We start from the raw sequence: 15,451 nt of genomic DNA on the forward strand, positions 1-15,451 counted from the left end.
CGAGCTAGTCGAGCGACTCTCTTTTACGGAAAAGGTATAAATGTTCATAAGTCCAAGGAAAATTATATTAGTATCGGTCAATCGGATTAGGGTATTTTAGGCATACTAACAACATCAAAATGAGGAAAATGAACTTGAATTATGAAAGTAAAAAAATACAATAGTCTTCTTCAAGGAGAGACAGGCAAAGCTAACTTTATATTTAAAAAATGGCGCTTTAGTTGAATTCAATTGGACTACAGTTGACTTTCTCTAATTCGATCTTCAAGGGACCAAAAAGTTTATTCGAATTAAAAAAAGATTTGAAATACAGGTAGTAATTTAAACCACTTCACAGCTGAGGGGACCAATATGTTTAGTTCGAACTACAGAAAGATTCGAATGAGAAAGATTCGAATAATAGAGATTCGAATGAAAAGGAGTTTACTGTAATTGTAAATTGGAAGAAACTTTCATCAAATCATACTTTTCAACTGAGAAAGAGGAAGTTTTTTACTCACAGAAGATTTCATCTAAAATACGAAATGAAATTGCTACAATGATACAAAGCAAATTTACATACGTTAAAAAATAGGTGTAAATAAAGTTTAAAGATTTAAAGTACTAAAAATATCTTTCCCAAAATGATTTTTGTCACTGTTTTACAATTTCTAACAGATTTCCTGTGTCTTTTGAACATTTTTACTTCGCCTCATTTGAATTGCAAATATATAAATTGCCAAGAAAATGCTCCATAGCAATCCTAGGCCACCGAAAGATGCGTACATGACACGACCACCGTATTGATTGAAAATCATTCCAGCAATGCTCAAAGAAACCATGATGGAGAGTCCTTCGAAGATGGAGCGGAATATAGAAACCATGGTTGTCATCACCAGTAAAGGGATGGTTTCTTTCAAGTATTTCAAACCCGAAGCCATAAAAAGAACGAAACTCAACACGTGCAACGCTTGGAAGATCAATACAAGCCAGGAGTTGGTGATAGCTGCCACACCAAAGGAACGTACAGTGAAAATGACTACACTGAACAAAATAGTTTTCATAGAACCGCCAAGGAATTTGATGATGTTTTGAGAGAAGAAGAAACCAAATAAAGCCCCCGTTGCCGAACAAACGAAGCTGAGGTTAAATACAGTTGACGGTGCATTCATTTCCTTCAAGTGTAGAAAGAGAAACATGATGAGCGGAGAATTGACTAACCCAGCTACGAATGTTGTTAAGAGGAATACTATAGTATCCACTTTGGTAAGGGTTTCTCGTAACACTTTACGATATGATTCTTTCTTCTCGTCTGCGATGTTATTGGCTGTTTCTTGTTGTTGTTTTGGTGATTCGAATGATAGTCCTTTGTATAGAAACAAGACGGAGATCAAGTTCAAGATGGTTAGAATGACGTACATGATAAACAAAGCTGTATAACATGTCACGTTGGCTTTCGGGAAGTTATCCGCGAATACGTTAGATAACGTAACGCAAGTAATAACGCCGAAAGCACCAAAGAAGCGTTGTCTTCCGTAATCGATTTTACGGTGCGGGCTCAGTTCGGCACGACGTAACACGCCACAATCGGTAAACGGTTCACTGCTGGCTTCGAAAAACATGACTGCTATTTGTGTGAAAAACATGACGAAAAATAAAGATCCGTATGGCTTGTATTGGTATCCACCAGTTGGTGATGCTGTAGTGGTCGTATTGAAGATGGTAGAATTAGATGTACAATTTACAGACCCGGGTGGACACCCATTTGGCTTGAAAATACTGGACAACGTATCTACAGTAGGTGCTGGACAGACATTGGTTTCAGGGTTACCAAATTGCATGGATAGAAGTGGTTGGCTTCCCATGGTTACAATACTTCCTATGGCCATGATGACAAGAAGCGTTCGGTGGTTATGGAAACGATCAGCAAGCCAACCCCAGAACGGCCCGGCGATGAGTGATCCGATGTTCCTAAATAAAAAGAGAAAGTTGTTGATATTCTTGACTAAATGAAAAAGTTTAGAGCCTATTTCTTTTCCTCTGATATTAATGTAATACTTAAAAATAGCCAGTCAATCATTTTGTCAGAAAACAAAACGGAAGTAATGTAGCCTAGTAGTTCATCTGCACTTTATTGACACCTAAATGATTCGCGTCTCCTGGGTTTTGTTGAACTACTAACTTTCCTCACTGCTCTACAATGGCTCAAGAATTTACGTCACTTTTTGCCACACAAAGATATCTTTGCCTTATTGCATAGATGCAGGATTTTTTTTATAAGAACGGCGAAAACAATTTGAACCCTTCGAATGTACTTAAATTTTGGGTTTTAAGCCTTAAAATGTTCTTGAAATGCTCTAAATCCTTGGTGCAATGTTCTAAAGCCCGCAAAACCTTAAAATGTTGTTAGAATGCTCTAATTTTTTTTGCCTATAGTTTGTTCTTATAAAAAAGTGGCCCAAATCATGTTGTACACTCACCTTGTGCCCAACACTAAGCCTACTTCAAGTTTAGTAAGGCCGATTTGTGTCAAAAACAATCCTAGCATAGCACCATTACTCACTACACGTCCACCTTCACAAAAATAACTAAATTTTGCTCCTAAAACATCTCCATTGATTTCATACCAATTTCGTCTTGAACGTTGTTCGACTATATTCATTTGACCAATATCATATTCGTGGTCACCTAGTTTCTGACCAATCAACTTCACTTCTGCAGTTATCAAGTCACTTTCGTCAGACATAACTTATCTTTTTTAGATTTAAGACACACTAAACAAAGTGTTTGCAATCAAAAGTGTGTACACCTGTATATTACATATTCAACGTGGTTACTTCTTAATCGTTTTTCTCATATTGAAAAACAGGAAATCATACTGGCTGTCTATGACTGTTTACTAATTCATGCAATTACAGACTTAATCGCACAATGAGTTATTTTTGGACCTACCGGGAGGTCCTTTAATTTGACCGTTGTCCGTTCGTCTGTTACAAAATAGCAATGCCTAAAAAGTGAATTTTTGGGAGCAAGTTTGGCCCAAAAACTACCTAAAAATAAGTTTTTTGTGGACTGTGCAAAATTGCTTCATTAGTTTTTCATGATTTTTGGCAGAAAGATGAAGGGCAAGGTTCTCTAAAACGTGACTGAAGCAGTTTTTTTCGGAAATTTTTTTTTGGCCGTAAAAATCGGTTTTTGTTATTTGGGGAAATTCCCTTATGTCATTTTTAGGGAAAAAGAGCGTTTCTGGCGATTGGATCGATATTTTTTTCTGATTTTTTTGTACTTTTGTGTAATATGGTAATATTTAAAATCTGATGAAGTCCGATTTTCAAAAGGTAATTTTTTGGGGCAAATTTGGGCCAAAATGTGCCTAAAAATGGGGTTTTCTAGACTTTGTGTGAAATTGCTTCATTAGTTTTTTTAAATTTTTTGGACAAAGATAAAAGGCAATTATCTCTTAAATGTAACTCAAGCTGTTTTTTCTGGAAAAAATTTTTTGGCCGTAAAAATCGGATTTTTTTATTTGGGGAAACTCCCTTTTGTCATATTTAGGGGAAATGAGCATTTCTCGAGATTGGCTTGGTGTTTTTTCCTATTTTTTGCATAGTGCTATAAAATGGTAATATTTAATTTCTGAAGGAGCCTGATTTTCGAAAAAATAATTTTTTGTGCAAATTTGGGCAGAAAAGTGCCTATATTCAAGCTGCTCATTACACTTTCTTACTCTCTTGCTATTTGTCCTATTTTTATCTGATTTTGATCACCAGGTAGGTCCGTTCAGCATGTTGCTTGTTTCTTCTTTGGCGCCCCTTCAAAGAGAGCAATTAATCGTTAATTGTATCCTGTAGAGAGCAATTAATCGTTAATCACACTCTTCAATGAGGTGCCAATGTTTACAAAATTGATTTTAAAGTTTTTTCTTACATTTTTTTATCGAACGTTTTAATTGCATTCGAAATTCATTTTTTGAGAAAGAAAATCTTTAAGCAAACAACAAAAGAAAAACATAAAGAGAAGAGAAAAATGTAAAACTTTCAGTGTAATTTATTTTCCTGACGGGGAAAAAGTAGTTAAAAAATTGTGCGATTAGATCGTAATCACCTAATAACTCGTATAATCGCACGATGGGTTATTTTTTCTTATTTGGCACGCCCTCAAAGAGAGCAATTAATCGTTAATTGCATCCTGTAGAGAGCAATTAATCGTTAATCACACTCTCCAATGCCGCGCCAATGTTTACAAAATTGATTTAAATGTTTTTTCTTACATTTTTTTTGCATCGAACGTTTTAATTGCATTCGAAATTTATTTTGTGAGAACGAAAATCAAAAACAACACTAAAAGAAAGACATAAAGAGAAGAGAAAAAGATAAAACTCTCAGTGTAATTTCTGTAATTTACTTTCCTAACTGGGAAAAAGTAGTGACAGTCATTGTGCGATTAGCTCGTAATCACATAATAACTCGTACAATTCGAAAATTGCACTCGTGATTTTTTTGTTTCAAATTTTCCTCGTCCTTTCGGACTCGGAAAATTAATAACAAAAAAATCACTCGTGCAATTATATTCGAATTGCACTCGTTATCATGTGATTACATATACCAATTCGAAAATTGCACTCGTGATTTTTTTTGTTTCAAATTTTATTAATTTCAAATTAATAACAAAAAAATCATTCGTGCAATTATTCTCGAATTGCACTCGTTATCATGTGATTACATATACTTATTTTAAATAATGACCATTAATTAATATATTTTACCTTGTTCAATTGGTTTATATGACCGATATTTATAATCTCCATAACTCTAACTTGGTATAACTCGAATATCTTTTTAACTTAAACAAGTTATTTCTGGTGCCAATATATAAGGAACCTTTATAACCCAAACCAAGTCGAATTTTCTATAACTTGAAAAAATTTCATTCACGAGTTGCGGAGACCTCAATGTATTATCAAACAAGTCAGGAAAGGAGGGAACTAAAATGGTCTTAGATTCCCATAAAATATTTTAAAGATAGATTTTCAAGGTTAAATTTGAAAACATTTGACAGTTGTAAGTATGGGAAATTAATCGCTTTTTAATCAATCAAAATTCTTTATGTGTTCAAAGGTTGCTTCTACTCAGTGCACAATAAACTTTTTTATAAGAATATCCTTAACTTTTTGATAGTAATCATGCTTGAATAATCCCTGAACAGTATTATTAGGTTAAGATCCAAAACAAACCTAAATTCAAAGCAAAAGCAAAAATGATGCTGTTTTTGTGAAAGTCTTGACAGTGATGAAGAATATTGGCAATTCCAGGTAAAAATTCGCTTAAAAGGGCAAAACCTCCTCAGTTAGCGAATTTCATTGTAGTGATATTCTTAAATATTTTTGGCATAATTATTCGTAAAGTGTGCAAATATTCTTATGAAAAGTGTGCAAATTAATTGATACATAACATTTTTCTTTTACACACCTGAAGCCAATTAACAGACCAGCCTCATCTTTCTGAAGTCCAGTTTGGACCACAAATAAGATGAGCATAGCTTGGGTCATCATTTTTCGCCCCACGTCAAACAAATAACATAATTTTGCGGACAATAGTTGTTTGTTGATCTCGTAAAAACGATGTTTTATTCGAATAATTTCAACTGTTTCCTGCGCTTCTTGCTTTTCAGAGTTCGAATTCAGTAAAACGTTTTCCTCGTCCATCTTCCTCTAGAATATGCAACCAACCGATGATTTTAAAAACCACAAAACAAAAGAAAGTCCGAAAATATTCACTCTGAAACCATCAAAAGTCTTGAAGTAAAAAGAGATGAAGTGATCTCATAATTTCGTATTCTAACTAATATAATGTATTAAAGTTTAAGCAATGCTTCAAGAGTGCTCTGCAAGGCGAGGGAGCATGATACAATTTTCAGAAAAAAATTACATAATTTGCTTTACAGTACTTCAAGTTTCATGTTAATACAATCATCAGCTGTACAAGACTAGATGAACAAAATTCCTTTTTATATAAATTACGAAAAGTTAGATATAATTGACCTGGGAATATATATAAATTTCGTAAAAAATCCATGTAGCAAAATACAGTTAGGAAATTGATTAGTCTTTGTCCTTACAATTGGAAAATATAAATTTATCTATGTGCCTGCATTTCGCTTTTATTTTCAACCTTTCATTCAATAGTTCTTTTTAGTTTTTATAGGTTAGGATTTCAAGTTTTTCATTGAGGTATAATTGAGACATAATTGACAAGTTTTTGAAATGCACGTTTTTTTTTATGAGAACAAACTATATAAGAACATAAGGCTTCGAGTCCCAAAAATTTAAGAACATTCTAAGAACATAATAAGGCTTTAAAGACTTAAAAATATGCATTTTCTTAAGAAATTACATCAAAATGCTCAAAAAATGCTGAAAATAAGAACATTTTAAGAACATTTTTAGGCTTCAAATCCAAAAAACTAATAACATTCGAAGGCTTTGAAAATTTTTGACGTTCTTATAAAAAAAAAACGTGTAGTTGTCACCATCGTCATCGAAATCATTTTCCAATTTTTTACTCATTTAAAATGGGAATTTACACGATTTCGTTTCAAAATTTAATGGATCTTCTCCTCGTTACGTCCTTTGTGTTAAGTGGTATCCAAACCTACCTCTTGTAACAATGGCAATAACGAGGGGTTGATCGATTATTTTTATAAAAGAATTCGTAAAAGTGATTTTGAGCTTTTGTTTCGTTTATGCCCTGAATTGTTATCGACAAAGGGAGTGTTAATCGATTCTCCTCTACAGATGTAAACCCACCCGAGTGTTAAACCATTTAGTGAATTTCGGGTATGCATTTTACATTTTAATTGCTTTTTATTAATAATATCTTTATGATTTTTTTACCATGACTTGTATAAGTAGTAACTTTTATTCTGGACAGGGGCAATTTTACACACCTGAAGCCAATTAATAAACCAGCCTCATCTTTCTGAAGTCCAGTTTGGATCAAAAATAAGATGAGCATAAAATAGATCATATGTTTTCGCGCCGTGTCAAAAAAATAACTTAATTTTGCGGGCAATATTTGTTTGTTGACCTCGTAAAAACGATGTTTTATTCGAATAAAATAGAAATCTAAAAAATTTAAAAGAACCATTCCTATTTCATTGGAAAGAAGAAAAATAAACTTAAATTTTGATGGGTCATTTATTATATTCTATTCATTAGATCGAAAGTTATGCTCAATTGAATGAAAAAAATTACTTTCGGAAATTGTTCAAATACGTTAAAAATTGACCTATCAAATTAAGCAGAAGTATAATTACTTGATACATCAGTATTTTCGTTTCAGTCATTAAAATGATAATTAGCTGTCTAAATTACCTTTTTTATATAAAGGAAGGTTGAATTTTAATGAAAGGAAGAAAATTCGTCGAAAAAAGCCAAAAATTCTGGTAAAATTCACAAAAATACATCAAATATGGTTTCGAGGTAGACCCAGCCTTACATAGACTTTATCCAGTCTAGAACCCAGAATCTGAGGAAAATTTCGATAAAAGTAAGTTAAATTGATTTTGATGAAGATTTTAAACCCTTTCGGTCCTTCAATTTTAAAATTTATGTGTTTAGTTTTACTGAAAAATGCTCTTAATCATGTAAAGGCTATTGTGATTGCCAAATTTAAAATAAAAATTTGATAGGTCGATTTTTAACTTTTGATCTAATGAATCGAATTTAATAAATAAACCATCAAAATTTAAGTTTATTTTTCTTTTTGGACCTACCTCCGGGTACCCCGGTGGAGGTTCTATAAATTAACCCATGTCCGTTCGTCCGTTCGTCCGTCCGTCTGTTACCAGCTTTTCTGAGGATTGGCTCATTATTTTTTTCTGATTTTTTGTACAATGATGCAAAATGGCAATGCCCAGAACGTGACGGAGCCCGATTCGTGACGGAGCCCGATTTTTGAGAAAAAATTTATTTGGGCAAATTTGGGCCAAAAACTACCTAAAAATAGGGTTTTTTGGACTTTGTCCAAAATCCTGTCATTACTTTTTTTTGTTTTTTTTGTACAAAGATGGAGGGCAAGATTCTCTAAAGAATGGCTGAAGTGGTTTTTCCCGGAAAATTCTCATTCGCCTTAAAAAACAGATTTTCGTATTTCGGGGAAATTCCCTTTAACCAAATAAGAAAATATAGCTTTTCTCAATGTTGACTCATTATTTTTTTCTGATTTTTTGCACAATGATGCAAAATGGCAATGCCTAAAATGTGTCGGAGCCCGATTTTCGAAAATATATATATTTGGGCAAATTTGGGCAAAAAACTGCCTAAAAATAGGGTTTTTTGGACTTTGTGCAAAATCCTGTCATTACTTTTTTCTGATTTTTTGTACAAATATGGAGGGCAAGATTCTCTAAAGAATGGCTGAATTGGTTTTTCCCGGAAAATTTTTATTCGCCTTAAAAAACGGACTTTTGTATTTTGGGGAAATTCCCTTTAACCAAATAAGAAAATAAAGCTTTTCTCAATGTTGACTCATAATTTTTTTCTGATTTTTTGCACAATGATGCAAAATGGCAATACCCAAAATGTGGCGGAGCCAGATTTTTTAGGAATTTTTTTTTTGGGTAAATTTGGGCCAAGAACAGCTTAAAAGGTTTTTTGGGCCTGAATGGTTTAAGTGATTTTCGTATTTGGCGAAATTCCTTTTTACCATTTTACATTATTCAACACACAAGCTTTATTTTTCCATTCTGAATTTTTGTACAATTATTGTCACTTTTTTCTTATTTTCATCTGATGTTAATCACTAGGTAGGTCCATTCAGCATGTTGCTTGTTTCCAATGAAATAGGAATGGTCCTTTTGAAATTTTAAGATTTCAAGAATATTAGTTTTAAAGAGAGAAACTTTTTCGTGGCGCACCCGGTGATAAAGATCATTCGCTTTAAGTATGTACTTTTCCTTCCTACAACGTGGAAACCATGACAACGAAATTAAACTAATTCGCTTGAGTTGGGTTTTCACATTGTAGCAAATCTGGGTGCACACACAAAGTGAATGGACTTTTAGCACTAGTTTAGTGAAATCTGTACATCAGGTCCGGCAGAATAACCATAAAAGTGGGGAGACTGAAGGCTAAAAATTCGCTAGGAATTGGAGAAAAAAATATCTCATTTGCCTACTCCGGGCATGTACATTTGGAATTTTTTTAAGCTTTAAGGTTTGCCAAGATTTTTTTGGCTGCTTTTATGGTCACTTTAGTTAACAATACCTTATAAACTTTAATTCATAACTCGAAATTTCCTTAACTTGAACACGCACGGGGAACGCAGATTTGTTCGAGTTAAGAAAATTTCGAGTTTCCGCTGTTTTCACTTTAATAAAGCCAGATTGTCAGATATCAATATCGAAGGGAAATTAAAGTTGATAAAAATCAAAGTTCAAATTCTCTTACCCAAAACCCATCACCAGTCCTATTTCGCTTTTGCTCAAACCAATGGCCGAATAGAACAGTGACAACATAACAGCTGAAGGTGCTCGTCTACCGTTCTCTAAAAGATACGCCATCTTGGCAGGTAAAATATCTCTATTGATATGATACCATTTGTATTTGAGGCTTGGTAACGAGTTATCCAAGTCATCATCCAACATTTTGGTGACATCGGTTAGTTCTGCATTGTGCTTTTCTTCAAGCTCGTGTGTTTCAGCCATGTCGTAAGGCTTGGTTTCCTTTCTGTTTTAAGGTTTGATATGGTGTAGTTCTTATAAGTACACGTTGCTGTGTTAAATTGCTAAGAAAGATCTGTACCAGGTAAAGCTTTCTCAAACAAAAAACAATTTTCCTCCTGCCGAAATCTTTTTATTTTAAGGTTTGATATGCTATAGTACTTTAATTTCCAAGTTGACTTTGTCGTGTTAAACCGATAAAAAGTTAATCTCTCTCTTTTAAAAAAAGGTACCCTTTTTCGTCCGAATCTGTCTGCTAGATGTAAGAATTGTCTTACACAATACTTATGTATCCAAGGTCACCTAAATCAGTAAAGAGTTTATTTATTCTTTCCCAAAATCTGTACGTGCGGAGCCTTCTTCAGCAAAAAACTTTTCCTCCGTCCAAAACACTTTGTTGCCGCTTTCTCTCTGCTCCTACTTAAAAGTCGAACAATGTATTTTGCCTATGTAATTTTATATGTAATAAGATTTATAATCGCATTGAAAACTGTGCACTTCAGTATATCCAATTATCTTTAATTTGATGTCATTTTGTGGTCGGTGAAACTTATATTTATAGTAGACGCCAAAACATTACGCAATCTCGGGAACTAATGAGCTAGGTGTACAGATCTGAGTGTGTCAAAAGCTGACTTCCTTACAAGCTTTGGCAAGAATGTCGATTTAAGTTTTGCAATACCTTTTTTCAAATGTCAATTAGACTGCAGGCTTAGCTTAAATTAACACTTTAGATTGATAACACGGTTTTTTATAAGAAAGTGTAAAATTTTTCAAGCCTTACGATGTTCTTAGCTTTTGGAATTTTAAGCCGAAAAGTGTCCTTATGATGTTCTTATTTTTACCAGTTTTTACAATTTCTTCAAAAAATGGGTGTTTTAGAGCCTTAAAATGTTTTTAATATGTTCTTTATATATTTTGGTAATCAAAGCCTTATTTTCTTATCTAGTTTGTTCTTATAAAGAAATGTGTGGTGACATTTCTAGTATGCACAATGTGACCGAGAAGGAGCGGGTTGCTTAACCAACTCAATGCTGATTGTGATATTGATATCCAAACTGGCACACCATAACCATATTTTATCGAATTACGCTCTAAAGTCGCTTATACACCATGTTGATTTTTCTACGAATTTTCTGTCGGGTGTACGGAGATACTGTTTAGTAAATAGAGCCAAGAAGAGTTTTTCAACTTTTTTCTGCAACGTACATCCGACAGGTCAATCGATAAAGTTCTAGTCACTGTGACATACAAAAAGGTTGTCAAATATTGTCCTCATAAGTGTTTTTCAAAAACAAGATATCTCTGAAATGTTTTAAACGTCAAATACATAAGATAGAAGGTTAAGTTTTAACGGATTTAATATTACTAGGCCAAACTTAGTTATGTCAGTTTTTATCGCTGTACGTCCGACAGGAACGTACTTGAGCTTGTTATTATGTTGAAAATTCTTTTCATCGTTTAAAGACACCATTTATGTAATTCTGAAAAACGTAAATCCACACTGTACTGTCTTATTGATCTTCTCAGCAGACCCTTCAAATATCGATCGTACATCCAACAAAAAAATAGATTAAAAAACAGGCCCACACACCAAGTTATTTTAATATGCTTATCAACCTTTAAAGCGTAAGAAAACATAGGCTGCCTGAATCCTCGAAAATGATTTTCATAAAGGGGATGTTTATCGCATTTAAAATTCCCGTCTGATAGTTGATCCCCCATTTGTGTTTTCGAGGGGCATATTTTAACCGAACATGCTGAGTGAACATTGCGTTTTCTGTGTGTCTTTACTCGAAAAGTGGCAACAATCGGACGGGAATTTTACACGATACGAAATATCCCTATTCATGATATGCACCATTGCAATGTCTTCCATTCCACCCAATAGCTGACTGGTTGAACGTGACTGATTATATTATTGACTGATTTTACGTCACTTACAACCGATGAGCGATTGGTTCCGTAATGTAATGTCAGAAGACATTGCAGTGGTGCATATCATGAATATTGACGCACGCCCAAACAATGAATTTTGACGTCATTTTTTTGTAAATTCATTACCAGTCCACTCAAAAGCCGACCGCGCTTTTAAGGGCTGATGGGTATATTCTCATAATGACGTTAAATGGACGCTAGCTGAACATTGTTTTTGTGTCGAAGGGAATCTTCTAGCCAGTTATTTTAAAAAGGGTCGGCCGGGCTTGTAAAACTTTGTTTGTTTCACTTTACTTAAAATTTTCCAGTGGGTTTTGTAGTTCATGTTATATCAAAAGAGTTCGAGTAATGTCGATTACGATTACTCGAAATTATTCGAATTTCAAAAAGGTTTTACCAAAATTGTGAGGTATTCAAGTAAATAAATTATTCATTTGATCAGTTTTTGGAAATACTAAATAAAACTGGTATGTGACTTCTCACAGAAAATAAATTCACATAATGATGATACGGGTAAGATTTGCTGAATAGAGCTTTGTTCCGGGTGTGGTTTCTCTCTTTAAAACTAATTTTCTCGAAACCTAAAAAATTTAAAAGAACCATTCCTATTTCATTGGAAAGAAGAAAAATAAACTTAAATTTTGATGGGTCATCTATTATATTCTATTCATTAGATCAAAAGTTATGCTCAATTGAATAAAAAAGTTACTTTCGGAAATTGTTCAAAAAGGTTAAAAATTGACCTATCAAATTAAACAGAAGTATTTTCAGTATTTTCGTTTCAGTCATTCATCAATAATTAGCTGCCTTAATTACCTTTTTATGTAAAGAAAGGTTGAATTTCAATGGAAGGAAGAAAATTCGTCGAAAAAGGCCAAAAATTATGGTAAAATTCATAAAAATACATCAAATATGGTTTCGAGTAGACCCAGCCTTACATAGACTATATCCAGTCTAGAACCAATGATTTGAGGAAAATTTCGATAAAAGTAAGTTAAATTGATTTTGATGAAGATTTTAAACCCTTTCGGTCCTTCAGTTTTAAAATTTATGTGTTTAGTTACTGAAAAATGCAAAGGCTATTGTGATTGCCAAATTTAAAATAAAAATTTGATAGGTCGATTTTTAACTTTTGATCTAATGAATCGAATTTAATAAATGACTCATCAAAATTTAAGTTTATTTTTTCTTTTTTCCAATGAAATACGAATGGTTCTTTTGAAATTTTTAGAATTCGTGGAAATTAGTTTCAAAGAGAGAAACTTTTTTGTGGCGCACCCGGTAATAAAGTCCACTCGCTTTTAATGTGTGCACTTTTGTTTTGAAACCATGACAACGAAATTAAACTAATTTGCTTGAGTTTGGTTTTCACATTGTAGCAACTCTGGGTGCACACATAAAGTGAATGTACTTTTAGCACTATTTCGAGTTTAGTAAAATCTGTACATAAGCCCGGCGGAATAACCATAAAAGTGGGGAGACTGAAGGCTAAAAATGAGATCAAATTCGCTAGGAATTGGAGAAAAAAATATTTCATTTGCTTCCGCCGGGCCTGTACATTTGGAATTAAACTCATTAAATTTTAGGGAATTTTATTAAGCTTTTATTAAGGTTTGCCAAGATTTGGAAAACGTCCCTCGGTCCAGGTCGTTTAAATGAAGTCATGTCTGAAAGTTGTAATTTAATTGTTCTTTACTTCGAACCTCTAAAACTCAAATGTCTCATTAACTTCAAACAAGTTTTCTGGTCACTTTAGTCAACAATGCCTTTAAAACTTTAATCCGTAACTCGAAATTTCCTTAACTCGAACAAATGCGCGTTCCCCGTGCGTGTTCAAATTATGAAGACTCCGCTGTTTTCACTTTAATAAAGTCAGATTGTCAAATTTCAATATTGAAGGGAAATTAAAGTTGATAAAAATCAAAGTTGAAATTGTCTTACCCGAAACCCATCACCAGTCCTATTTCGCTTTTGCTCAAACCAATGGCCGAATAGAACAGTGACAACATAACATCTGAAGGTGCTCGTCTACCGTTCTCTAAAAGATACGCCATCTTGGCAGGTAAAATATCTCTATTGATATGATACCATTTGTATTTGAGGGTTGGTAACGCGTTTTCCAAGTCATCATCTTTATCTAGCATTTTGGTGACATCGGTTGGTTCTGCATTGTGCTTTTCTTCAAGCTTGTGTGTTTCAGCCATGTCGTAAGGCTTGGTTTCCTTTCTGTTTTAAGATTTGATATGGTGTAATTCTTATAAGTAAACGTAGTTGTGTTAATTGCTAAGAAAGATCTGTACCAGGTAAAGCTTTCTCAACCAAAAAACAATTTTCCTCCTGCCGAAATCTTTTTGTTTTAAGGTTTGATATGCTAATAGTAATTTAATGTCCAAATTGATGTTATCGTGTTAAACCGATAAAAAGTTAGTTATCTCTCTCTTTTATAAAAGGTACCTTTTTTCGTCTGAGTCTTTCTGCTGAATGTAAGAATTGTCTTACACAATACTTATGTATCCAAGGTCACCTAAATCAGTAAAGAGTTTATTTATTCTTTCCCAAAATCTGTACGTGCGGAGCCTTCTTCAGCAAAAAACTTTTCCTCCGTCCAAAACACTTTGTTGCCGCTTTCTCTCTTCTTCTTCTTAATATTCGAACAATATATTTTTCCTATATATTTTTATATGTAATATTTAATAAGATTTATAATTGCATCGAAAACTGTGCACTTCAATATATCCAATTATCTTTAATTTGATGTCTTTTTGTGGTCGGTGAAACTTATGTTAATAGTAGACGCACATTACGCAATCTCGGGAACTAATGGGTCTAGTCAATTTGCTTTGTAAACATGTAATGGGATTACAAAATGACGTGGTAGGAACAATAATTGGACTCAAATTGTACAACACCTGCTAATTAAATATAGTCGTTAAAGCAAAGTCCATGGAAAAAGTGACTTCCTGAGCAATTGGTTTTGCAACAAAGGTATTTCATAAATTTACGGTAAGGTGGGTGGCTATTCAAGAATCTACTCCGGCGGTAGGCTGAATGAACATATTTATCACCCAATGATCGTATAGGAAGAATAGTTAATTTGATTAAGTTCCTAGACGACTAGGTCAAAATTGTACAATGCAATATACTAGCTAAGTGTACAGATCTGAGTGTGTCAAAAGCTGACTTCCTTAAAAGCTTTGGCAAGAATGTCGATTTAAGTTTTGCAATACCTTTTTTCAAATGTCAATTAGACTGCAGGCTTAAGTTAACACTTTAGATTGATAACACGGTTTTTTATAAGAAAGTGTAAAATTTTTCAAGCCTTACGATGTTCTTAGCTTTTGGAATTTTAAGCCGAAAAGTGTCCTTATGATGTTCTTATTTTCACCAGTTTTTACAATTTCTTCAAAAAATGGTTGTTTTATAGTTCGCAAAGCCCTAAAATGTTTTTAATATGTTCTTTATATTTTGGTAATCAAATCCTTATTTTCTTATCTAGTTTGTTCTTATAAAGAAACGTGGTGACATTCCTAGTATGCACAATTTGACCGGGAAAGAGGGGTTGCTTAACCAACTCAATGCTAATTGTGATATTAATATCCAAACAGGTCCACACACCAAGTTATTTTAATCCACTTAAGATATAGATTTTGACATAGGAGATGCTTATCACATTTAAAATTCCCGTCCGAAAGTTACCCCCCATCTGTGTTTTCGAGGGGCATATTTTACCGAACATGCTGAGTGAACGTTGCGCTTTCTGTACGTCTTTAATCGAATAGCATTGAGATTTTACCACAGATCTATAAAGCCCGAA

At 33.5% G+C, this 15,451-nt stretch overlaps 2 protein-coding genes across 5 annotated transcripts in view; one reads left to right on the forward strand and one right to left on the reverse strand.

Moving 5' to 3' along the window:
- The window catches only part of LOC136817327 (TBC1 domain family member 23-like), a 48,631-nt gene that overhangs the window by 20,203 nt on the left and 12,977 nt on the right, over nt 1-15,451 (forward strand). The gene's annotated exons all lie outside the window — the stretch shown is intronic.
- LOC136817329 (major facilitator superfamily domain-containing protein 6-like) lies at nt 496-13,917 on the reverse strand. Of its 4 annotated transcripts, none has more exons than XM_067073673.1 (2): nt 2,460-2,755; nt 496-1,950 (listed from the first exon to the last, which is right to left on the reverse strand). In XM_067073673.1, exons 1-2 carry the CDS (start codon nt 2,723-2,725, stop codon nt 651-653), a joined length of 1,566 nt encoding a protein of 521 aa, XP_066929774.1. In that variant the 5' UTR covers nt 2,726-2,755; the 3' UTR covers nt 496-650. The 4 variants fall into 4 exon arrangements, with proteins under 4 accessions (XP_066929774.1, XP_066929775.1, XP_066929776.1 ...); XM_067073674.1 differs by lacking the exon at nt 2,460-2,755 and adding an exon at nt 13,579-13,917 and having other exon boundaries at nt 561-1,950; XM_067073675.1 differs by lacking the exon at nt 2,460-2,755 and adding an exon at nt 9,428-10,082 and having other exon boundaries at nt 561-1,950.

The sequence above is a fragment of the Clytia hemisphaerica genome, unplaced genomic scaffold (assembly GCF_902728285.1).
Source record: "Clytia hemisphaerica strain Z4C2 unplaced genomic scaffold, Clytia hemisphaerica genome assembly, whole genome shotgun sequence".
NCBI classification, from domain to species: Eukaryota; Metazoa; Cnidaria; class Hydrozoa; order Leptothecata; family Clytiidae; genus Clytia; species Clytia hemisphaerica.